This window comes from Patagioenas fasciata, chromosome 4 (genome assembly GCF_037038585.1).
Source record: "Patagioenas fasciata isolate bPatFas1 chromosome 4, bPatFas1.hap1, whole genome shotgun sequence".
Lineage (NCBI taxonomy): Eukaryota > Metazoa > Chordata > Aves > Columbiformes > Columbidae > Patagioenas > Patagioenas fasciata.
In genome coordinates, this window is record NC_092523.1 from 2,211,687 (window position 1) to 2,238,014 (window position 26,328).

The following is a 26,328-nucleotide window of genomic DNA, read 5'->3' on the forward strand; positions in this document are numbered from 1 at the left end:
TTTTCATTTCTCAGCACAAGCTTTGCCGACTTGACTGAGACCCATTTTCCTGACACATGAAGCGAAACAAGTTTGACGGGATTTGTACGGGAAGAGGATAAATCCAGACTCATTTAGACCGTTTGATTGTCACTTTGTTCGACTGCGCAGCTGCTTTTGAGCCGAGCCACCATGTCTTAGCACGGCGCTGCTGACACCTCAAGCTGGTCCTCACCCGCTCCGGCAGCATCGGCCCTTGCGATTCACAGGAGCCGTGTGGTTTAATAAACCCTAAACCTGTTTTCCTCTGAACCAACGCAGTCCTTCCAAAGCAGCACGGGATTAACATGATGAGTGTCCCTTGCTAATTAACGATCTTAGCCATTACAGATCTTAGTGCGGCCTTTCCGTGCTTAAAAGGGTTGATAAGAAAGATGGGGACAGACTTTTGAGCAGGGTCTGTTTTGACAGGACAAGGGGTGATGGTTTTAAACTAAAAGAGGGAGGTTCAGGCTGGACATGAGGAAGAAATTGTTGGCCCTGAGGGTGGTGAGAGCCTGGCCCAGGTTGGCCAGAGAGGTGGTGGATGAACCATCCCTGGAGACATCCCAGGCCAGGCTGGACGGGGCTCTGAGCAACCTGAGCTGGTGAGGATGTCCCTGCCCATGGCAGGGGTGGCACTGGGGGGGGGCTGGGAAGGTCCCTTCAACCCAAACTACTCCACGATTCTGTGATTAATTCCTCGCTCCATCTGCAGGCCCGGAGCTCATGGTCACCAACATCTCTGACCGGTGTCGACCACACAAAACCAAATCACCGTCATCCTCCTCGCTCCACCTCTCTGAAACCATTAAAATAAAAACCAGCCTGGGCTGAAGAAGCTTTGCAGCAGAATGGTTCAGGCAGCGACAAAACCCACCGAGAAAGGGGAAATGATCCACCCAGACAGACGCTGGAGCCAGGAGGCTTCTCCCTGTCAACACAAGAGGCTGTTTCTGTCTCAGCCTCATGTTCCATCCAGGAGGAGAAAGAAGGCAAGTTGTGCCTCCGTGCAACATGATGCAGCTTGGCTCCGAACTTCTGCAGGCTCAGCAGAGCCCTGAACTGAAGTTTTAGGCTCAAAGTAGCTTTTTCCCACTGCACACACATGCGGATGCGTGGCCAAGGGGGTACCTGTGTCCCCAGCATCCAACAATGGTCCTCACCTCCTTCTGCACCAAATCCCACCCGGAGCAGATGGGGTGGCCTCGCTTCCTCCAGAGTGTACATTCATTTCATCTAGTGCATTAGAGGAACTCTGCTGGGTCAAATTCCGCTGTCCCTTACCCTGGTGTGAATCCAGAATAGCTCCATCAGACCTGCTCTGCATTTCCACCAGTGTCAGGGGCTGGGAGTTGGCCCATCAACAGCAGCTATGGAGAGCCTGGACCTGGCATCTCCTCCCCTGCACGCTGGTGTGTAAATCCAAAAAATTGATTTGTTTTGTGCAATTGTTTCTGATTTACACCAGCTTGGGGACAGAATCAGTCTCCCTGAGCTGGCCCAACCATGGCGTGACCCCAGTTCTACTGGTCTGACTCCAGCGGGGCGCGAGAGCAGTAGACGGTGGAGGAGCACACGGCGGGGCTCAGGCCTCCCCGTTTCAAGCATTGAAATAAACCCTTTGAATACATTCTGCGTCAGTGGCAATTTGGTTTTCCCTGCTCCCCCCACCCTCCCCAAAACCCCCAACAAATTGGCATCTGAAGGATGACAGCCCGTGCGTTTGGCTGTGCCCATCACCATCACAGCTCCATCCCTACAACGATTCCAGGGGCAGATCTCGCTGTCGGCATGGTCTTCTGCTGGTGACCATGTGCAAAACCTGCATGAACTTCCTCTGATCCTCAGGGTTCACCCTTGGGTACAAGATACCAAAAAGCCAAATGAAGGCCCCAAACTGGCAGGATTTGGTGCAGTGCTGGGGGACTTCGCCCACCTCACCTTAAACGCCCCAAAGTGGAGTAGCTGAAGACAGAGACAGGCAGACAAACAGCCGTCTCCAGAGGACAGTTCACCCCTTTGAGGTTGTGGTCTCACGAAGTCATCAGCTTGGCACAGCTGCCAGGCAAAGCCATCCTGCCCACCTGTTTCTGATTCGGGTCCTCCTCGGCACTCGTGCAGGTTTTGGGCAGTGCTGGTTTTGCTGTGTGATGTGTAGGCAAAAATACAGGCAAGGAGGAGGAGGAGGAGGAGGAGGTGGAGAAAATGAAGAAGCCGGTGAAGGAGGTGGAGGAGGAGAAGATGATGAAGAAGAAAAAGAACAAGAAGACAAAGAGCAGGGAGAGGAGAGGAGAGGAGAGGAGAGGAGAGGAGAGGAGAGGAGAGGAGAGGAGAGGAGAGGAGAGGAGAGGAGAGGAGAGGAGAGGAGAGGAGAGGAGAGGAGAGGAGAGGAGAGGAGAGGAGAGGAGAGGAGAGGAGAGGAGAGGAGAGGAGAGGAGAGGAGAGGAGAGGAGAGGAGGAAGAGAAGAGAAGAGAAGAGAAGAGAAGAGAAGAGAAGAGAAGAGAAGAGAAGAGAAGAGAAGAGAAGAGAAGAGAAGAGAAGAGAAGAGAAGAGAAGAGAAGAGAAGAGAAGAGAAGAGAAGAGAAGAGAAGAGAAGAGAAGAGAAGAGAAGAGAAGAGAAGAGAAGAGAAGAGAGAAGAGGAGAGGAGAGGAGAGGAGAGGAGAGGAGAGGAGAGGAGAGGAGAGGAGAGGAGAGGAGAGGAGAGGAGAGGAGAGGAGAGGAGAGGAGAGGAGAGGAGAGGAGAGGAGAGGAGAGGAGAGGAGAGGAGAGGAGAGGAGAGGAGAGGAGAAGAGAAGAGAAGAGAAGAGAAGAGAAGAGAAGAGAAGAGAAGAGAAGAGAAGAGAAGAGAAGAGAAGAGAAGAGAAGAGAAGAGAAGAGAAGAGAAGAGAAGAGAAGAGAAGAGAAGAGGAAAAACAGTTCTGTTTGGAAGGAATCTTCAACAATCATCTGTTCCAACTGCTGACCAAAAATTAAAGCGTATTATGTCCTTAGACAAATAGCTTAGCAAAGCATGGCTTAGCCAATTAGCAAAGATTATCTACTTTACCTTCAGAGGGTCTATGTTAGGTGTGACAAACCCCATCCTTCAGGTCTGTGCAAAGGACAAGATCAGATTGATTGTATTTTCGCCTTAAGATCCCTTCCTGTCCAATGTGTGGCCATGTTGGCTTTCCAGTATCTTGAACCCTGGGGAAAAGCCCCTGCAGATACTCCCGGCGGTGGACACGAAGTCTTGCAAGTGCAATGAACGGCAAGGTGCCACCAGGACCATCTGCAGAAGGAGGAGGGATGGAGGGTGCCCGAGCCAAGACCTTCGCTGCACTAACCAAGCGTTGCACGACGAACCGTGGAAGGCAGCTCTTGAGCGTGATCACTGGGGCAGGATCGGCACGAAATCAATACAGGATAGTTATTGAACACCCGACCAAGCGCTTCACATTCATGCACCCGTCAATCTCTGCGGAATTAGTTTTGTGCAGTATCAGTGTGGAGGTTTAATTCGCAGTGAAAACAAAACTTGCTCGGTGAAGCCTACTTTCATGTGGTTAGGTACAACGATGTAAACACGCTGTTAAACATCCCTCCATGCAGTGCTAGTAAGTTCTGAGATTCTTCTGTAGCTAGGTTGCTAAAGTGTTTGAATGTTATTTTCTTGTTGCTGCTCCTGTTGCTAATTTAAAACTTCAAATATTAATCTTTTCGACTGGTGTGAGGTGTCAGTTCTCTGCAAGTGTTAATTTACTCCCGGTTTGCCGGGAGCGGTCATACGTTACTATCGCTGAGCTCTATCATTTGTTTTATCTTGTTGTTGTTTTCTCTTTCCTAGTCGGGATCTCAAGCTTCCCCCTTTCCCTCCCCAGCTCCTCTGGGTTGGGATTGTCCGCTTCCACTTACAATCCTTTATTGTAGACGACAGTCTTACTGGTGGTGGCCATTGCGATTTCCGGCTCCAGCCGAGACGTCTCAATCTGTGAAATTCAAGAGAAGGCAAGATCAGAATCGGTACCATGTTGTTGTGCTGCAGCAGGAGCTCCATAGATCAATAAACTAATGTGGAGAAGTGGGATATGTAAATAATACCTTGTTGATCTTGTGTTTTCCATGTCATTTTGATGTGCTTTGCTCTGCTCACATCTCAAAACATCCCTGTTTGGATTGATTTGTACTACAGGAAATAACGCACGCTCCCTACCTTGCGATATTCAAGGAATTACAGTGTCTCTGAGAATCAAACGGATCCCACCCATTGTTTTCCAGGAGAAATCCCACATCCAAGGTCCCCTCACACGGTGCTACAGGGAATCCAGTCCCCAAAGCTGCAAGTTTTGTACCCATAGGGACCCAACAAAGCCACGGTGACAGAGGGGACAACACACCCTCCTTCATCTCCTGGACCAGGGCTCTACGTCCTCCAACAACGATGGATCACAGATTAAACCTGCTCACCTCCGTCTGCACAAAACCATCAGCCCTTTCCTAATTTGTTTGCTTTGCACAGAGCTTTTCCATGGTGTGGAATCGCTCCGATCCTTTGCATCCTCGGGAAGGATCCGTGGTGCTCCCGGATCCCACGCCAAGCAAAGATCCCGCTCCCAACCAGGACGGGGACCTTGCGAGATGAGACCTTCAGAAATCCTATACATTGACTTGATGCTGTTGCTGACACAATGCTAGGAACCCACGTTAAAAATCGAAATGCTTTTGAAAATGTTTAACCTAGTTAGACAAATTAGCAAAAATTTGTGCAAAACAATTTAGGTATTTAAAATATTCAATGTTTTTAAAAACTGGAAAAACTGTTCTTAGCTTTCAGCTGCAAAAACCCAACAAAATATAACATCAAAGCAATCTTAACATGAGGTGCAACATAACCCTTCAGCAAAGCTGTTAAACAGCTACTGAAGCATCATGGGAAATAGCACTTCATTTATTCAAATGCACATATGTCAGGTTTTTGCACCATATGTCATTCCAAGCTATTTACAGTAATAATTAAATCTTAATCAACGTTTAACCTCTGTAAAATGTTTGAAGGGATCTAATCACCCTTCAGACTGCACTAATGAAGGAGAAATATATAAACATAAAAAGAAAATGATGCATAGATAGCACACCAGAAAGAACAGTAATTGCAAAATTGTATTTTCTTTTAAATATAATCAGCAAATTATGTAAAGTAAGCCAACGAGTATTTTAAGTGAAGACATCTTGGGTGTCAGAGGTGTGATCAGCTAATTTTGTACTGCTATCCATAACAGATGTAGCATATTTTCTTTTAGTGCCATTATTAGCAACTTCACCATTTCTTTCTGTGCTGCAACACAAAGTGAAGCATTGTGCCGGGGAGAGAACCCAGCAAAGGTGCAGGAGAGGCGATTCGCACTTCCACCGGCACCGCCGGGATCCATCTTGAGGGAGGATTAACTCCGGTCTGCCTGGCTCTGACGCAGCTTTTCTTCCTATTGTTGTCTTATTTTTCTTCCCGAGACAGAAAGAAAAGCTCCGAGGCATTGGGGCTGGGTGGTGTCACCCACTGGTAGGAAAATAACAAGGTGTGAAGGGCTTTAAAATTACCTGGAGTTGGGTGGTTCAACCCTGACCATCCATACTGGTGTTGGGGGACATGGGGCAGCTTGGAGAGAGCAAAACCCAACCTACTACTGGGACGTCTCTGCAGAAAGCTCGTGGAGAACCACCAGTCCCTTCATCTCCAATGCGGGACAGAGAGGTGGGAGCTCCAAGGAAAACCGTGTCTGCCTTGGTGGAGCCCAGATTAGTGGTCTGAAAGCAAGACCTACAGGGAAACTTTACACTGAGGGTGGTGAGAGCCTGGCCTAGGTTGGCCATGGAGGTGGTGGATGAACCATCCCTAGAGACATCCCAGGCCAGGCTGGACGGGGCTCTGAGCAACCTGAGCTGGTGAAGATGTCCCTGCTCATGGCAGGGGTGGCACTGGATCAGCTTTAAGGTCCCTTCAACCCAAACTATTCTATGAAACATTGAGGACTTGGATGGGCTGAGTCTAGAAGAGCGAAGCTCAAGGGTAGCATGGTGGGATCTGCGTGTGCAAGAGGCAACGGCAGAGAAGAAAGGAGTAACATTTTGTTCACGCTCTCTTGGGACACAGTTCAAGAAGCAGCGAGTGAGATCCAGGCTGAACAGCAGGAAGAGTCTCCTGGTGGGATGGAGCAAAGTGTTGCAACCAAATGCTTGGGAAAGGTGTGGTGTCTCTGTGGTGGGAACTTTTCAGCACAAATCAGATGAAACCCATCAAAAATAGGTTAAGTAGAACTGAGCTTGTTTTGGTGGAAGGAGACAGTTACGGCAACTGCTTGTAGGTCCTTTGGGCTTCCTTCCCATGGGTCCAGGCTGTACACAATGCTGTTAGATGGGATGGGTCTGGAGAGACACAACTGAGGTGGGACAGTTCAGAGCCAGATGATGGTGTCTGGGCAGAAGGACGGGGGAATGAATGCCTGATGCAAGACGGTCACACGTTCAGGGACTCCTCTGAAGATCTTCAAAGGTATAATCAGTCCCAGGCATTGCTTTGGAGCTGTGTGTTACTGAGCTCTCTTAAGACCCTTTCTGAAGCCTGGGAAGAGGTGAAAGAAATTCGCTGGGGAGGGACTGGTTGAACTGGAGCAATCCCTGCACATCTGGTTGACTTTAACAAAGCAGATACTACAAACTGCGCTAGAGCCTCAGCTAGAGGAGCTCCAAGGGGTGCATCCACCCCAAGAGACAGGTGCAGGAGGGATGTTCTCCGCAGCAACACTGACTAAGCTGCTCAGAAACTGGGAATAACTTACTCGCCTCACTGGGAAATCAAATGCAGAAGAAGAGGGAGAAGCATTCAGGTGGTAGGCTACAGATATTAACACAACATTCACTAACTGACCTCTTGAGTACCAGTTCATTCTTTGAATCCCTCAGGGTTTTTTGTCGGAAAGTGTAATCTCGCTTGTTTTGGTGCAGATGGCATCCTGGACCTGTTTGGCCAACCTTCCACTGGACACAGCATTGTGAAACGGATCTGGAGACCACAGAGTTTCTTGCCAAGTTTCTCACGTCTCAGCTTCAAAGAAGATTCCCAGTAGGGTCCTTCTAGGTCATGGCCATGTTGGGAACCCCGCAAACAAGGGACGCCTGCCATGGAAGGTGCTTTGAGGAACAGGTTCTACCCTGTTGGAAACACACTGATGAGACCAGGCCCACCTCACATGGGGTGGCTTTGTCCTTGGAAATTGAGTGCTCACCATGCGACTGGCTTGGAATTGTGTCCATCCTCTTCCTCTCAGCGGGGTAGATCTACTTGTGCTGGGACAAAGGATGGATCCCCTGCCTGGATCTGGGTGACAGTGCTGAGGTGCCTACCAGAAAAGGGCCTTCACCAGTGAATCCAGGAGAAGAGAAGTCCGTACGGACACAAGCTCCCAACAGCCCTGAGGGAAGCGCGGTGTAAAAGCACCGCTCCCAGAAACTGCTACCAGGGGCTGGTTTAAGAAAAAAAAAGGCAGATTTCCAGGCTGATGGATGCGGGAGCACCATTGACCCCTCAGATCCTGACATCCCAGCACGGGAAATATCACAACAAGACAGTGGAAGAAGGGGGAATCGCTACTGGAAGCTTTGCTATAGATGCAGGGATCCTCATCATAGAATCCTTTTGGTTGGAAGAGACCCTCTAGATCATCGAGTCCAACCATTACTTGACCCCTGGCACTGCCCCATGTCCTGAGAACCTCATGTCCGTCTGTCCAACCCTCCAGGGATGGTGACTCCAGCACTGCCCTGGGCAGCCTGTTCCAATGCCCCACAGCCCTTTGGGGAAGAAATTGTTCCTAAATCCAACCTCAACCTCCCATGGTACAGCTCGATCCTCACTGGGGACACGGCCAAAGTGCTTCATCTCCGAACTCATCCAGAAACACGGCCAGTGCGAGCCACAACCCATCACAACACCCGGCAGCTGGTGTGGCCTGAGGACGCTCCTCTTCCCTCCAGCAGACAGCCAAGTGCATCAATCAAAAAGGGAAAAAAACCCCAAGAAACGGTGTTCCCTGACCTTACCCAGGCAACTGTTTACATAAACCGGCATCACCCAGGTAATGCAGGCGGGATGACAGCGCTGGCTTTTTTGCGGTGCTCCTGACCTGGTGAAATCCATCCCTCCCTCTCGGGGAACAAAGCCGCCGGGAAGTGAATCGCCTCTCGCGTTGCCCACCGCGCACCAGCTCCCTCTTCCCCCCATCTCTGCCTTGCGGTGGGAGCCTCTCTCCTCTCATCAGCACAGACAAGGCTAATTGGGGTGATAAAGAACTGGCTCCGAGATGCTGGCGTGGGCTGGAGGAACAAATGGTGCGGTGGTCACAGCTGGTGCTGCGGAGAAGGAGAGGGAGAGGGTGTGAGGAAGGCTCGCGGCGCCCAAAGTTTCGTCAGCCCGCGTTGGGTGCGGGGCAGGCGAGTTTGGGGAGGGGGGGTTGTGTGTGTTTTGCGTTCGTGGCTGACACGGGTGTAGCGTACATGCGCGGCCGGTGAAGCAGAAGCAGGCAGAAAGCAGATGCTTTTTGTTTGGGGTTGATACTCATTTCTATCCCAGCTCGGGGAAAGGTGTAGAAAGGAATGTGCTCCTCGGAGTGCAAGGAGAGAGATGGGTCTAGGCTGGCTGCCAGGGATCCTGGAATGAGATGGAAGGCAGCTAGGGGAGACAGGAGCAGATGGATTTGGCATACAGCTCATCACTCAGCCAAAAAAAGGCGGTGGGGGGGGGGGAAGAAGGAAGAAAGCAGCCAATTTTGGTAGGGGGAGGGTCATACGGGCTGAGGGATGCTGCGCCGGGAGGTGGGGGAAGGGAGGACCAGGCTGGTCGCCGCATCTTCTGCTGAGTTTTCTGCTGCTGCCTCGGCAGGGCTGGCGAGGAGATGCAGTGGTGGCCTCAGTTTGGAGCTTGGCAGGGTTCTCCCAGCCCTTCCAGTCGCTCTCTGCCATCTCCTGGGCCATTAGACATAGAACAGAATCGCAGAATGGTTTGGGTTGGAGGGACCTTCCCAGCTCATCCAGTGCCACCATCTTCACCATGCCTTCACCAGCTCAGGTTGCTCAGAGCGCCGTCCAGCCTGGCCTGGGATGTCCCCAGGGATGGTTCATCCACCACCTCTCTGCCCAACCTGGGCCAGGCTCTCACCACTCTCAGTGTAAAAATCTTCTTCCTCATGTCCAGCCTGAATCTCCCTTTTTTAGTTTATCGCCATCAAGGCAGTGCCAAGCTGACGCAGTTCTAGTGAAGCTCGGTGAGATGTAACAAGGCCCATGGTTAATAAACGGCACCACGAAGCACCCTGAAGGACCAGCAGCTGCTGCTTGCACAGTGGTGGGCTCTGTGCACAGCTGGATGGAGAGTGGGACACGTCCAGCACTGCTAACAGACTCTGCTCTGCCCTCAGTGTCCTCGGGGAAAATAGATCATGTTTTTCCTTGGACAGATGAGCTACCGCCCATCACGGTCACCAGGCACCTCTGCTTTTAGCTTGGTGTAACCATGGTGTGAAAGCACCTCTGTACGGGTCTACTGAGGCTTTCTTGCACCTTCAACCTAATAAAACTCCACTGAGAAGCAGGACCTCATTAAATTTGGTATAACTTGCTTACTTGGGGTCAAAATACAGCTTGGTTGGGTTTCTGATGGTCTCATTCCCACAGTAAGCCTGCCTAAATCGTTCTTCTTTCAGATATTTCAGATCTTCTTTTAACTGACAGTCGCTGAAAGAACGCTGATGGGGCCAAAATCAGAAATCTGAACCTGTGCTTAATTTTGTAAGGCTTTCCAAAATTGGAAACTGTATACTGAATGATTTAAAGACAGCGAGGCTTCTTCCTCCTCTGCTCAGATAAACTTTTCCCAGACATCAAAAATTCAAGTGTTCTCCATGGATCCACTCGCTAGGGATGGAGATGAGGGAATCGGCGTTTGCTAAGGAAGGAGATGAGGAAATTGGTGTTTGCTAAAGATGGAGATGAGGGAATCGGTGTTTGCTAAGGATGGAGATGAGGGAATCGGCGTTTGCTAAGGAAAGAGATGAGGAAATCGGTGTTTGCTAAGGAAGGAGATGAGGAAATCGGCGTTTGCTAAGGAAGGAGATGAGGAAATCGGCGTTTGCTAAAGATGGAGATGAGGGAATTGGTGTTCACTAAGGATGGAGATGAGGGAATCGGTGTTTGCTAAGGATGGAGATGAGGGAATTGGTGCTCACTAAGGATGGAGATGAGGGAATCGGTGTTTGCTAAGGATGGAGATGAGGGAATTGGTGTTCACTAAGGATGGAGATTAGGAAATCAGTGTTTGTTAAGGAGTATCTCAGACCTACAGCCAACTGAAGGTGACCTGACAGGTGATGGAATTTGAGAAATTCCCCATCTCACCCGAAAACCTTTTGATTAAATAACGTGAGATGTTTCCCACAAGATACAAAGCCCCTGGTTAAGGAGTCCAAGCAACAGTGGAGCTACAAGACCTCTCCATATCTCACTTCAAAGCCCATCAGCCATCCCATGGCTGGTGTTTTCCTACATTCAGACCACCAGCTTTGCATTTATCCATTTGCTACACCAAGGAGCCACCTCCTGCCAGAAATTTTCCTCCCATGAAAGTATTCAGAGATCATTAAATCCCCTTTGTTAAAATCTGCAGACAAACCTCATTTTTCTTCTCTGCAAGGCAGATTATTGCTTGAAATACTGGTGTTAAAGCTCTTTTCTGACCACTTCCCAGTCTCTCTACATAGTTAAATTCTATGTACCCCAAAACTGGACACACTGTTTGAGAGATGGTGCTGGTAACAAATAACTTCATAATTACCTGATGCTCAGTTTGCTGGATAAAGTACAAAGCTGGGGGAAAGCAATTTAGAGACAAGCCTGAATTTTATTAGGTTTTCCTTCAAAATAATAATAATTGACCTTAAGAGCTGACCGGTACAATTCCCTTTTTGTTTCTCCAAGCCTTTTAGACACCTCTCTTCTAAAGAAACATTCAGCTTTCTAAGAAAAAAACACTGCATAGACAAAATGTTTTTCTCAAAAACATGGAAACAGGTTATTTGCCTCCATTTCCACCCGTGATGCTGGTTGTTAATAAAACATAAGCGGAGCCTGCAAAGCCGCCGGGTGTCCCTGCACCCATCAAGGTGTCCGAATCCGGTCCCACCTGGGACGCCAGCGCCCTGTGGTTCAGTGGGAGCCCTCTCATGGCTTTGGGGTCGGTACAAGGTGGGAGGGCTGGACCCCCCCAAAACGCAAGGATCAAAGAGCCGGCACGGAGGCACCGAGCCGGGACGGGGTTAGAGCCTCCTTTCTCGCCATCCCTGCTTTGATCAGCTCCTTTTGTCTGACACGCCAAGGTATGCGGCCGCAACGGGGACTGACATTCCCCAAGGGCTGCGACGCTCCCGGCCACCTCGCTGCAAGGGCGGACGTGATCTTCCAGCCGAGGAATCAGCCTTGGTGGTCAGGTAGAGCCCATGGGCGCTGCGAGAGGAGGCCGAGCATCCTCAGGGCACGTCCGCACGGCCTGGAGTCTGCGATGGTGTGGTCCAGGGCAGCGGTGAGGCCAGCAGAAGATGTTGTGGGGAGGCAGCGGCTTTGGGAAGAGTACTTAAAAGTACTTAAAAGTGGCTCATAAGGAACCTGGGGACAGACTTGAGAGCAGGACCTGTTGTGATAGGACAAGGGGTGATGGTTTTAAACTAAAGGAGGGAGATTCAGGCTGGACATGAGGAAGAAATTGTTGGCCCTGAGGGTGGTGAGAGCCTGGCCCAGGTTGGGCAGAGAGGTGGTGGATGAACCATCCCTGGAGACATCCCAGGCCAGGCTGGACGGGGCTCTGAGCAACCTGAGCTGGTGAAGATGTCCCTGCTCATGGCAGGGGTGGCATTGGATGAGCCGTGAGGGTCCCTTCAACCCAAACTGTTCTATGATTCGATGACACTGAGGGCTGGGAGATGCTGGACAAGCAAATAGGTCAAACCTCTGGTGCTCTGGAGACATCTATTTAGAAAAAAGATTCAAATTTGTCATGTACTCCTTCATGAAGGCAACAACTACCATTTGTGCTTGGCTTATATTTGTAATTAAGTCCTGGCAAAGCCTCACCCCAGTGATCCGAGCCTACAACCAGAACCCTGAAGCACCATTGTGGGAGAGCAGGTACACTCGTGGAGTCAGAGGTTCCTCTCTTACATGCTTGGAGGTAAAGCAAAGCCGGTAGCAGATAAGGACAGCTCAGGAATATGCAGATAAGAACAAGTTCAGGAGTGCATTTAATTTATACCGCCCTCTTACCACCATGTAAGTAGATTGATGTGTAATTCAGTGCCTATGTAAAGTATGGAACTATCAGGCAATGCTTCTTTTTTGGTTACAAATTGGGAAGTATTGCCATGTGGCCTGGCAGGTGGGTGACCTGTTCAATCCCTGCAATGTAGTAGATTTGTGGGGGATTTCACATAAGTGGCTCTGAATTCAGAACCCTGCTTCCAAACAGTAAGTTTTTAGGGATATATAATTTATCTGTAGACAGTGAACCAGGGTTACACCGACATGCAAGCGAGTAATGAATCACAGAATCACAGAATCATAGAATCATAGAATAGTTTGGGTTGGAAGGGACCTTCAAAGGTCATCTAGTCCAACTCCCATGCACATTGACACCACAGATGTATCTCGGTGCTGCTGTCTAAGCTCCGGTTGGACATACCTAGAACTGGCATTGAAAAGGACCATTGCTTGGAATTAATTTCATCTCTGTTTTCTCACCCCCTCTTGAAACAATAAAAAGGAGGAAAGTTGGAATATTTGGCTGCTCTGGCTCCATTTCAGAAGCTTTCTCTGGTTTGTGCCATGGATGCTCTGACCACCAGCATCCACCTCCCAATGCCTGCAGGACAGGGCAGAAAACAGGGATTCTTCTCACACCAGGCTGGAAAGGGTCTGAAGGTGGCACCACATGTACCCCGCGATGACATCTGTTAGATATAAAGTATGTCAGCGACGCCGTTAGTGCCACAAGCTATTCACACACTATCACATCTGCTGACACCTCTGCACCGTCCCCTGCAAACGTCACCGCTTTTAGCAAAGCTCGAAACGCAAAGTGTCAGCAGCACCTTGGGTGCCATCGGGTTCCTGTGTCGAGACGAGCAGGAATGTTCCTCGTGCTCGACAGATGTTTGGGTACAGACGTGCAATTGCTTTTGAGTCAGCGACAAGGCTTGAGATGTTACTGCCCTCATCTTAAATAGGAACGACTCTGGAGTTTGTGGGAGTGAGTAGAGAGGGGGGAACGGAGCCGGTGAGGGGCTGGAGCACCAGTGTGATGGGAGCGGCTGAGGGACCTGGGGGGTTCAGCTGGAGAACAGGAGCTGAGGGGAGACCTTCTGATCTCTGAACTGCCTGAAAGGAGCTTGGAGCCAGGGGGGTCGGGCTCTGCTCCCCAGGAACAAGCGCCAGGAGCAGAGGAAACGGCCTCAAGTTGCGCCAGGGGAGGTTGAGGTTGGATGTGGGGAACAATTTCTTCCCCAAAGGGCTGTGGGGCATTGGAACAGGCTGCCCAGGGCAGTGCTGGAGTCACCATCCCTGGAGGGCTGGACAGACGGACATGAGGTTCTCAGGGACATGGGGTAGAGGTGGCCTTGGCAGTGTTAAGTTAATGGTTGGACTCAATGATCTTGAGGGCCTTTTCCAACCAAAATGATTCTATGATCAAGGGTGGGAGCTTTTAACTTCAGCTTTAGGAGTTGCATATTCGCGTATCACAGCTTCTCTAAAGAAAAATAACACGCGTATAAAAAAAATTACAGATCAGATGGGAAGAAGGGAACCGCGGTGTTTCTTACTGCCCAGCCAGGCTGGAGCAGAGCACCACGGCCCCTGTGGCAACGAGCTCCCCTCACCCAGCAGCACGTGTGTTTCGATGCTCTAGAAATGACTGATGAGAACGTCTGCAGGTGGGATAGTAATGTATGACACCTGTGGTTGGAAGGTACCTTCAGCCGCCCGGCATGTCCCTGCCTGTTCTGCAACACGGCAGCTCAGCGCGTTCCACTCCTGAGCTCTATGCCCACCAGTAAGATACCAGCTCTGGGCTTCCAGTTCCCCATGGGAACCCTTCTGGTGTCTCAAGATGACATCAAAGATGAGCGGGCATGGTGAGATGAACGCAAGTTGCTCCTAGGAGCTGGGTTTGGTGAGCACTGGGCTCACACGGCTCTCAGACCCTCTCAAGTCTTCCAGCTTTATAAACAGATTGAAAAGTCAACACCGCACATGACACCAGCTCCAAGTCATCGCACAATCGTGGGTTTGAATCTTCTGGGAAAGAAGAGGGTTGTCCACAGCACCAGAAACCTCAGGTATTGAAACAAACAAAGGCTTTGAGACCATAAGGTTTCAAATAGCAAAAAGAGACATGTCCAGCTCTCTCTAGCAAACCAAGAAGGTGAAGGGCTTTCCCTCCTTTGACCCAGTTGCTGCTACCCAGGAGGTACCAGCCTGTGTTCCCGGTGGCCACAGCACCTTGTTCTGGGTAAGACACAAGTGACACAAACTCACCACCCATCCAGAGAAATGGAGAAGCTCAGGCATGAGACTGAACAAAGAATCGACGTGAAGCTGTGATGGAGAGAAGCTGAAACCCGAGCATGATGTGTCTTCCATGTGAAGAACCCCACAAAGGCCTTTGTAGGAGCTAAGATGCCTTTTCTCCTTGACTTTGGAGGAGAAGGTTTGTTCATGTACAGGAGATAAGTGCTTACGAGGTAAACTCTCAGTTTGCCACATTAAGTTAATTTCTACAGGAGCTCCAGAAAGGTGGGTGTCTTAGGCTGGTACCACAGCAGAAACACGTGTGTTCTGACCTCAGGTCACTCATGAGCTAAGGACCCTTCTCCAGGACAGGACTTGCTCCCCAAACTGTTTGCACAGGGCAGTCAGTGTAAATTAGTGTGTAGGGCAAAAGAACCGTCTTCCCGGCCTCAAGGAGGAAGCCTCACGTTACATGATGGAGATTTTGTTGGGGAACGTTCAAGCCAACTGATGGATGGAAGAGTCATCAGCCTGCCTAAAATATGATCCTGAGAACACCCAAAATAGCGGAGTTTAGGGTCACTGCTCCTTGCTGGAATGAAAAACATTCACAAAGAGAGTTAGACTTGTCTCTCCTCTTTCAGAAGAGAAAAAAATATCCTTATTTTGAATGTGGCAATTTTCCCTTTTGATGAAAACGAGCAATTAGGTCCTTTCTGATAAGAATCCCTCCACCAGCTCTGTCGAGGCAGAAAGCATTTGATGCTGTTTGGTGAGAATGTCAATCTCTGCAACCCTCCAGCTACTAAGAAAGTAGAGCATCATGAGCATCGCAGAATTTCGGGATGTCCTTGTTGATTTGAAGATGCTAAGCAAGTTCCTCAGGATCTCAACCTCGGTCACGTTTCCTTCTCTTGAAGGACCAAGAGCCTCACTAGAAACAGGCTGCTAGGTCCAAATGATTTTTAAAAGCAGTTACAGATAATTATACACAGCTGTGGTTGGGAAAAGTGATTAATAAGGCATTCTCTGCAGGAAGCATGATGCTCACTGCAGGCCAGTCTGGACAACTGGCCACCTTTCTTTGCTCATAATGTCCCACATGGAGTAGTTTGGGGTATGATTGCTTCCGATGAGCTGCAACAAGTGCCTCTGAGTTTGAAGAAGGGGCATAAGGGGTAACAGTTTTAAACTAAAGGAGGGAGATTCAGGCTGGACATGAGGAAGAAATTGTTGCCCTGAGGGTGGTGAGAGCCTGGCCCAGGTTGGGCAGAGAGGTGGTGGCTGAACCATCCCTGGAGACATCCCAGGCCAGGCTGGACGGGGCTCTGAGCAACCTGAGCTGGTGAAGATGTCCCTGTCATGGCAGGGGGGGCACTGGGGGAGCTGGGAAGGTCCCTTCAACCCAAACCATTCTGTGATTCTATGATTCTGGGCCAGACAACAGCTGGGGAAGAGCCGGGGATCAACACACCAAATAAAGAGGCTGACAGCAACCACGAAAGGGGACTGAATTTCCAGGGTGGGCTGGCAAAAGGATCGGAAAGGTCTTGACTTTCAGGCCAAGAAGAAATCAGCAAAACCAAAGATCCACAGGAGTGCACAGGGCGGGAGGAGACAGACGAGCATCCCCATGGAGCAGGGCAGGAATCCTCGGGGGGAAGCGCTCAGGAGGAGCCGCTCTGTTTACAGAAGGTGCTGCTGAAAGGTGTCCTGAAGAAAGACAGCAATTAACAGGCCTGGAAAAAAGAAATGGCTTCTTTCCACAAAGTGCCTTTTAAGTATGTTTTTCAAGCCACTTTAAGGGTTAATGTTTAGCTGTTTATCCGGAGTGGTCGGATGTCAGCTCTTTCTTTTGACTCCTAATGGCTTATAGCCATCAGGAGGTGAAGACTCCTCAAAAGAGATGGTGTCAGGAATGTTTTCTTATGCCCACCAGCACCCACACACCTGCAGGAGCCTGTGCTTGCAGGAAGGATAGTTTACATACTTGAACCTGTATCCCAGGGACAGAGATATAAACATGAAACCAGATCCCATCCGACACCGCTGCCGAAGCCCCTGGGCAGTACAAACGGGGCCTTTCTCCCACACCCACCTCCAATGACCACAAATAAGTTTGGTTCGAGTCGTCACTTCCCAGCAAGAACAAGCTCTGCTGGTCCACGTTACAATTTTAGGGCCAGATCCTGTGAATTTTTTGGGTAACTTTGACTCCGGTTGTGAAACAAAGGGCCACTCTGACCAGCAAGACTTCAAAAACCAGCTCGGTTGCAAATCAAAGCCTCTCGGACGGGGAACGTGAGAACAAAGACGCAGGCTCCAAATCAATCAGAGCGCTGCTCGCTCGTGACCTTCCCCAGAGAAGAGATGGCACTGAGCCTCCTAATTACACTGTGAAGTGTAATTAGGTGCAAATAGGCAAAGCAGTTGTAAATCCAACCACCCCAGGCTTGCAAAGAGCGATGGTGGAGTTGCTGCCCCTGAAAACCAGATCCTTTCTCTTGGAAAGAAGGACGTTTGCTCCCAGAAGAAGATGGAGACCTCCCAGTGCCAACCCATTCGGGAGAGAGGAGGCACGGGAAAAGCTTTGATTTGGGGAAAGACATGGGGAAAACCAACCAACCAACCAAAAAACCCAACAAACATGCAAAGGGGAGATCATGGAGAATCATAGAACAGCTCGGTATCATCTGGTCCAACCTCTCATAGGAAAGTGAGCCTAAATGAAAGCTAAATTTCCAGTTATAAGAACATACTAAATTCCTAATATGTTAACACAGCTACAGCCACTTCAGCAATGTAGCTGCTAATCATCAAAATTATTAACTTTCCTCCAAGCATCTACTTAGTCCAAATAAAGACAAAATGTAATTTAAGCATCTACCTGAGATTTCAGAACAGGTCATTTCACACAAGACAGCCAAGACATCTGATTTTTATTCCTGTGCAAAAATCCCTGAACTGCTTGCTGTGCAAATCATAACTCCAATACAAACATTTAACACTGTTCCTGATGCTTTTATATCATGAGCTCAACTACTTGATATTCTCAGTGTTGGATCACTGAAAAAGCAACAAGTTTCCCCTGATTTTTAGAGTTTCGTTTGTCTGATTAGATGGTATTTACAAGCGCTGTAGTTTGTATTGTGCTGTCCTCTGACTTAGACAAAAATGCTCATTCCTTTCTCTCTTCCACACTAAATTATATTGAAATAAAAGGTACCTCTGTCAGAACGACCTGTCCTGATACAGAAATATTCTTTGCTTCGTGAAATCGGTTCCTTCTCTCCTGGTCATATCTCAAGTAAGTGACCCCATAGCAAGAGGAGTTTCTGTTGTGTCAGGACATGAATCAAAACAGTGCTGCAACGAAGATCTACTAAGCTTGAAGGGTCCCCATGTATTTAGGAAGATCTTGACCTGGGAGATGTGTTTGAGAAGGGGCTTTAGAGCCGATGAGCCCGTCTGTGTCCTTGTCCTGAACATGCCCGAGCTCCTCGAAAAGCTCTGCTGCCGCTTCGACTTGGAAGTTTATAGTATGGAGGGTGGGTCTGACCTTAAAAGCTGTAAAGTAATTCCATCCAAAGCTCCGGGATTCTTTCTGCCTGTGTCACACAGGAGATGATGGCAGAGAGTGAGAAACTCGAGGTGGGAGCAGGAACTGAGGCAGATCTCTGCAGCCAAGAGCGAGTCATCGAACAGAGTCATAGACTGGTTTGGGTTGGAAGGGACCTTAAAGACCATCTGGTTCCAAGTGCCTTGCCAAGGGACACCTTCCACTAGAGCAGGTTGATCCTGACTGAAGAACCTGTGCAGGAGGCCTACGAGGGGTTGGGAACAGACCATGAACATCTACAGACCACAGGAATAACACCGACAGTTCTAGAAACAAAATCAGAGAATAGTTTGGGCTGAAGGGACCTTCCCAGCTCCCCCAGTGCCACCCCTGCCCTGAGCAGGGACATCTTCACCAGCTCAGGTTGCTCAGAGCCCCGTCCAGCCTGGCCTGGGATGTCTCCAGGGATGGTTCATCCACCACCCTTACTGCAGAACACCAGACACAAACCTTGTTAAGCACCATCCTGCATCTGATGGTCAGAACAGGGCTCAACACTTTTCCAAATACCACAGGTCTTCTCTCCAGCCGTACTTGAACTACATCATTATTCAGCTGCTTGGTATCATATAAAGCCTGAGGGTTTCTGCTCAAGTAAAAGGTTCCATGGGCATTAAAGAAGCTCCCACAGGTCACCTCTCCATTTGAAGTCCATGTGGAAAATAAAGATACTCTTGCCTACGTCAAGAGTTACTTTGCCAGAAAAGAAACTGGATCAGCACATAGGAGAGGAACCTCAGATGAACCTCTCAATGCTTCAGAAGTCAACGATGGAGCATCGCCCATGTGTCAGTCTGAAACCAAACCTTCAGGGCACAGCTTGAATCCTCTGCAGTCTTCAGGAGACACACACATCACCGAGGTTCCAGCCTCCTGCCAGGCCTCAAGGACCCTGTGCCACTTCTTTTCCAAGAGGAGTTCCTTCCCAAACCAACCTCCATCCCAAGGGTAGACCTTGGCAAGCACACTCAGGTCACCGGACCCCCAGCAAAGCCATTCCTCAGACCCAAAAAGCAAAGAAAAACCACAGAACTTCTCCCTTCTCATACATTTTTTTCCCCCGTGGCAGCTGGCAAATCCTTCCCTTTGCTTCTCATCCAAGTTGGACAAAATTGCTGCAGAGAATCCCTCCTGCTCCCCTCCCCCCCGTGCAATGCAATCCCAAGGGAGAAATGGTTTCATGGGGACCTCCTGCTGTCTTGCATCTGATTTCCCTCCTAAGTATGGTATAGGGAAGCGTCTCGAGGGCTACGGCTGTGACCTCCATACAGCTCTTTTGTCAAGTGCCATTTCATTAAAAAATCAGCCTTTTAACTGTGGACACATTTCAACCTCACCAAATCTGCTAATTATTGACAGTTGGTGAAGAGGAGATTTCACTTGTTCCTCCTGTTAAACTGCATCTAATTAGTAATTACTGGTTCACTGTCATCTTTACTGCAATAATCCCACTGCACATTGGCTCATTAACCTTTTGCTTTTCTAAAGCAGCCTGCCAACAAGATGAAGGCTAAAACAGATTGGAAAACAATAGCTCAGCCTTGGATTTTAGGCTGTTTATTCCCCTTGTCCTAGAGATCCAAAAGGAAGATTATTTTTAAGACAAGGCTTTCAGCTGAAACCAGCCCCATTCCAGAACATGGTTTGGTTCGCACTAACCTTTAAACTTAAGCCATGGCGAGGGCAAGTGTATTATAGCTCATGGAATGGCTTCTGTGCCATCAGCTCTTGCTTCAGCTCCATTTCTCACCTGGGTTTATCCTTTATCAGCACGGTCCAGCACACTGGGCATGGGATGAGGTGAGCTGCGATAGGACAAGGGGTGATGGTTTTAAACTAAAGGAGGGAGATTCAGGCTGGACATGAGGAAGAAATTGTTGGCCCTGAGGGTGGTGAGAGCCTGGCCCAGGCTGGGCAGAGAGGTGGTGGATGAACCATCCCTGAAGACATCCCAGGCCAGGCTGGACGGGGCTCTGAGCAACCTGAGCTGGTGAAGATGTCCCTGCTCATGGCAGGGGTGGCACTGGATGGGCTTTGAAGGTCCCTTCAACCCAAACCATTCTATGATTCTACGATTCTAAGTTTCGGCGGGTTTGCAGCACCCTGGAAACTCAACAGCATCCCCTTGGATGCTGAAGAAACGAATCACAGAATCACACGGAATGATCCGGATGAGCAAGGACCAAAAGGTGGCAAATCAGTGGAGCAACCCCATGGTTTGTTCTTTCTTTTGCTGCTACGCTGAATTTCATTTGCACAAGCCCCAGTTTCAGTTTGGAACTGTCAACAGCTGTTTCCATTGGCAGTGCATAGCTGAGTAGGAGTTGTCAGTGGGGATGCTGTAGGAGAGGCGGTTCGAAAAGAGATTCCCCGGGGGGCATGGGAGGCAGTTGGAGGTTGTGGGCTAAATGCATTTAACTAGACGTTTCTCCTAAACTTAACAGCAGTGAATTACTTAATGCATATTGATGCACTTAGGTACCGGCATTAACACTGTATTGGGATGAAAAGTGTGTTTCTCAGCATCTAAGGGTGTTTAGTTGCAAGGGCTCATGTCTTTACAGCTGATGTTACAGGGGTTTATTTTTATCAGGTGATCCTCAAAGCCAGAACATCTAGAAACAAGTCATCATTCTGGATCATCATTGCAGACATCAAAGTACAAAATCAAGGAAGGTATAAGGTCTTAGTTAGACTAAGTACCAACCCAAGAGGAGATCTGGATTCATTATCCTCAGCACATGAGGGTTGTTCAGCTCCAGGATGTTAATTTACCTGATACTGGTGTTTCTGTATGAAAACAGAGCTGAATTCTGATTTTCTGATATTATTTTAAAACGGGTATAACTGAAGCAGCTACAGTTGATGCGAAAAGGTGGCTGCATTTATCTAGCACGTTTATTAAATCTATTGCAAGGCTTCAATTCTGCTCAGATACTAATGGTAAGTTTGAGCCCCTTTAGAAGCATGGATCAAAGGCGGTCAGTCAAGCTCCCGTGCTAAAACAAGCGCTTAATAACACATTAGCTTCTGTGTTTGCTCTCTGACTAAAGAAAAAGGACTGTGAATGTGTGATTAAGGGCAGAATTTGGCTCATTTACAATTCCTGAAAGGGTTGCTGCTCAGACCATAATCATATTTTTGGAACAGAACACGCCTATTACATCTTGTTGTTAATAATTTGCTCCCCGGGTAGTGCTCATTACACCAGCATCATCGCAGTTGTGTTACGTTCCGAGCTGCTTCACCTACTGCGCCATGAGAAAAAGCAAATACACACCTATATACATACATACACATGCATAGAAAAAGGTCAATTTTCAAACACTCGAACTCTATTAACTTAGTTAATATTATTATTAACAATTCCATGGACCACTGATGGGTAACCAAGAACTCACACGTTCTGAGAAATGTTCTTTGCGAGGAGACTCAGATTTTCTACCCAAGACTGTAAAGAAACGGCTCTGGAGAGATTATTGCAGATAAATCACTTGCTCTGCTCACTTGAGCATTGTCACAGTCACCACCGAGGTTTTGCAGAACGGGAGGAACGTCCTTTGCACACATTTATCACACACATCACTGGAAGACTGATCAGACCAGGCTGCTATGGAGAACCTGATTCCTCGGCATCACCAGATGTGCGGTCCAGCCGTGCACGTGGAGCCGATTCCAGTTCCAGACCCCAGTAAGCAACGAGCTCCACCACCAGCTGTAATGGTTTCTCTTCACTGACACGGAGCGTGGGCAGAGAGCACGTCATTCTGTTTGATCTGCTAATCAGCACTGATTCATGTTTACACTGCAGATAACATTTCAGCTGCTTTTAGAAGGTCATTCTCAAGTGATGCTGCATGGTTTCAGTACTGCCTGATGCCTGCAATTTGAATACCCTTTGAAGGAAGCCAGACCTTCATTTTCCTTGTGGGCTAGGATTCATTCAGCTCTCAGCATCAACACAATTTTTCATGCTGTAATATCAGATATTATACGCTATAAATTATCTGTCACCCATAAAGCTAAAATACAAAAGGCAAAGAGACCTCATGAACTTGATTTTCAGTTAAAGAAACTAAGGCAATGAGTAATTATTGTTGCAGAGTCCCAAGTGTTTAACTCTGAAAGCGTCAGATTCTGGTACCAAACTTTTGTTCCCACTTCCTATTTCAGAACGATGCCTACAGAAAACACCGGAAGTGTACAAAATGCTGGATTTCCAAACAGAATTGCAGGGTGTTTCCTGTCGATGTTGAAAGAATGGTTCGATTTGGCCAACGTTACCAAACACACACGTCGACAGTGAGAAGGGAGAAAATACGCAATGACTGATACTTAATGTGATGACACAAAGTCTGGGAAAGTGGTAAATAATTAAGAGCCCAAGTCACTGATACTGAGGTCGTGAGATATGTGGGACAGAAATCAATGTGCCACGTGCTATGGTCAAATATAAAATTGCTTCTGGATAAGATAGTGTACAGGACACACATGGAGCTGCTGAGAGGGGCCAGAGGAGCCCCAGGAATGACCCGAGGCTGGAACAGCTCTGCTGTGGGACAGGCTGAGAGAGCTGGGGTGTTCAGCTGGAGAAGAGGAGCTCCGGGAGACCTTAGTGTGGCCTTTCTGGACTTAAAAGGGTCTGAGAAGAAAGATGGGGACTGACTTTTCAGTAGGGCCTGTTGTGATCGTTTTAAACTAAAGGAGGGAGATTCAGGCTGGACATGAGGAAGAAATTGTTGGCCCTGAGGGTGGTGAGAGCCTGGGCCAGGTTGGGCAGAGAGGTGGTGGATGAAGCATCCCTGGAGACATCCCAGGCCAGGTTGGATGGGGCTCTGAGCAACCTGAGCTGGTGAAGATGTCCCTGCTCATGGCAGGGGTTGGATTGGATGAGCTGGGAAGGTTCCTTCCAACCCAAACTGTCCTACGATTCTATGATTCCTTCCCTCATTATCTTGAAAGGAGACCTGCCAGGGAAGGTCATGGCTACCTCTGGTGGATGACGCTGCTTTCTCTGGAAATCAGAGCACAAGGGATGCTTTACATCCAGGTTTCCTTCCAGCAGGAACTCTGGACACACTCTGGGCATGGGGGTGAGACCTGGAAATACTCCTCAGGCTTTCATAACCAAAACCTTTCAGCAGAACTTGGGATCGCAGCAAAAAATTGACGGACAAGGAGCTGAGGTTGAGCTCATGCCAAAATGACTAACAGGCTCTGTGGATGTACGAATTCAGGCAAATCACATTGCTCCTGCAACTGGTACTTGTGCAACTTCTTACTGGAATACTGTGTCTGCTTCTTATGGAAGGGCTCCAAAAAGGATGTTGACTAATTAGAAAAAGTTTAAGGAAGAGCCATATGAATCATTAAAGCTTCAGAAAACACGTCTTTTAGCAAGAGACTCCAAGATTGAGATATATTCGGTTTCTTAAAGAGAAGATGAAGGGACAGTTTTATCTCAGCCTGTAAACAGCTAGAAGGACAACAGAAAATTCGTAATACATTTTTCAGTCTAGCAGACAAGTGTACAACAAGATTCCCTGGCTAGAAGTCGTGGATAAACCCATCCAGCTTGAAAATATAATGAACCAGTAGAGACTGTGATACTAATTCCTGATCAACTGTTCCAGCTGACACAAACAGAACTCCAGCAAAGTCCTTTGCTCTGTTTGATAGAATCTTCATCACTTTAATAGTGGCCCTCCCTGTAAATGTACAAATTTACAACCTGCAAATCTATAAGCTGCAAACACCGAATGGTCAAAATCAATGACTTAGAGATAAATGCACCTTAGCAAGTTGTTCTGCTAACTCAGAGTGATGTCACTAGTCACGCTGCCTGTTTCCTTGGCCAGTTTTCCTCCGGTCACCCCCAGGCCGTGTGTTCCCAGAGCCAGGCTGGAAGACGAACAGGCAGAAACCCTCAGAGAAGCTCTGGGAAGGTACATCCACGTCAAACCTGTGTCAGCTCAGCTCTGACTTGAGTTCACATCCCCGGACAAGATGGGACAAACCCACCTGGAGTCTCAGAGCAGAAATCATCGGTCAGAAACATCAACATCCCTTGTGATCTGAGCAGACCTGACCTGGGGATCACTGAAGAGGGACAGCTGAGATGCTCCTCTGACCACTGATCCAGCAGGTAGAACATTACCCTCATACATTTAAAAAAACCACCTTATTCCAACCTGTTTGTCCCCCGATTCCTGGTGTTTGGATTACTGAATGTCCTCCACATGGGAGCAGACGACCCCTGTGGGAGAACAACAGATGTGACAGAAGGGAAGAGGATCAGACGTGGCCATCCCTTGTCTGGATAAGGTGTGTTTGCTGGGTGGAAAAAAGGTTCTTCTCTTCAGTCCTTCCTCTGTTGGCTTGAGAGGTACATCCCATCGCATGATCCAACCATTGGTTAGAAGTATGGGAAAGCTGTGTGATGTTAATCTACGTTATGCTAGTGTGGGTCAACAGGGGACACCAACACAACCATTGTCTGCTTGGTGAATCTGCACCCAAGTGAAGAAGACAGCAACCAACTTCATCCAAAAATGGAGGAGGGCTCATAGGAATGAAACTGTTAACCAGGAAGGCAAAAAGAGCCCCTCTGAGACACCCCACTGCGGTGACCAGCCATGTACTGACCTCGGACATCTGCGGGAAGAGACTGATGGCCAAGGGGAGGGCCAGGCCGAAGGCAGCGAGGCACACAAGGCTTTGGACTGGGAGGATCATCCGGGGACGGGACCTCAGGAGTGACGTTCTGCAAAGGAAAGGCTTTGTTAGACCATTTCATAGACCAGAGGAGTGCATGCCACCATCTAAATCGACACTGGTGTTCATGGTCTTCCCCTCCCTAACTGGTTTAGGTTCCTTCTTAGTAGGTCATCAACAAATTCACCCACAAAAGATACCGAGTCCTGGGGTTTCGAAGCCCACCCTAAGTGCTCATTACTCCTAAATTTAATCAAGGTCGATCACACATCCTCCCCCTGTTTCAAACCATCTCACACCGGAGTAAACGGCACACGAGGTGTCATCTGCATGAGGGTTTTGGAGACAATGTTGAGTGAGATGAAGGAAATCAGGTTCTTGAGAGAGACTGTGAGCTTTGTGGGGTGGTACTGAAAAACCCACACTGCTCTGTTAATAAATAAAGCAGTAAACTCGACAACATCTTAATTTGTTAAAAATCAAACATCTGCAGAGTGGGTGATAAGGATGTTTTAATACTTGCTGTCCCCAGGGGATATTTGTGAGTTCAAGACTTGTTAACAGCAAACACTTTAAGGTACCTGCAAGGTCAGGCTCTGATAACGACCCATTAAGTGACCCTTCTGATGCAATTAACACCTAGACAGGGACAACATTCAGCTGGTAGAAGGTGGCATGTTCAGTATATCCCATGATAAGGGACCTCAGACAATTTACAAACGTTGAGGGGAAAAATTTCATTCTTGAGGGCTATTTACACCAAAGCGACACCTGTTATTTTCTACCACAGAATCACAGAATCCCAGAGTGCCAGCGGTTGGAAGGGCCCTGTAAAGCTCATCCAGTGCAATCCCCCCATGGAGCAGTAACACCCAGCTGAGGTTCCACAGGAAGGTGTCCAGGCGGGTATTGAATGTCTGCAGAGAAGGAGACTCCACAACCTCCCTGGGCAGCCTGGGCCAGACTCTGACACCCTCACCAGGAACAAGTTTCTTCTCAAATTTAAGTGGAACCTCCTGTGTTCCAGTTTGAACCCATTGCCCCTTGTCCTGTCACTGGTTGTCACCGAGAAGAGCCTGGCTCCATCCTCCTGACACTGCCCCTTTCCATATTGATCCCCATGAATGAGTCCCCCCTCAGTCTCCTCTTCTCCAGCTCCAGAGCCCCAGCTCCCTCAGCCTTTCCTCACACGGGAGATGCTCCACTCCCTTCAGCATCTTGGTGGCTGCGCTGGACTCTCTCCAGCAGTTCCCTGTCCTTCTGGAGCTGAGGGGCCACAACTGGACACAATATTCCAGGTGTGGTCTCCCCAGGGCAGAGCAGAGGGGCAGGAGAACCTCTCTGACCTACTGACCACCCCCTTCTAACCCACCCCAGGCACCATTGGCCTTC

The 26,328-nt window shown here is 48.8% G+C and overlaps 1 protein-coding gene across 2 annotated transcripts in view; it reads right to left on the bottom strand.

Annotated features, from left to right (window-relative positions):
* Positions 1-3,492: 3,492 nt before the first annotated feature.
* SFXN5 (sideroflexin 5) overlaps positions 3,493-26,328 on the bottom strand; it is a 97,048-nt gene continuing 74,212 nt past the window's right edge. For both annotated transcript variants that reach the window (XM_065836714.2, XM_071808433.1), the window contains exons 13-14: positions 24,868-24,985; positions 3,493-3,991 (exon numbers count right to left, since the gene is read on the bottom strand). In XM_065836714.2, coding sequence (XP_065692786.2) covers positions 3,914-3,991; positions 24,868-24,985 — 196 coding nt within the window. In that variant the 3' untranslated portion in view covers positions 3,493-3,913. The remainder of the gene's footprint in view (positions 3,992-24,867; positions 24,986-26,328) is intronic.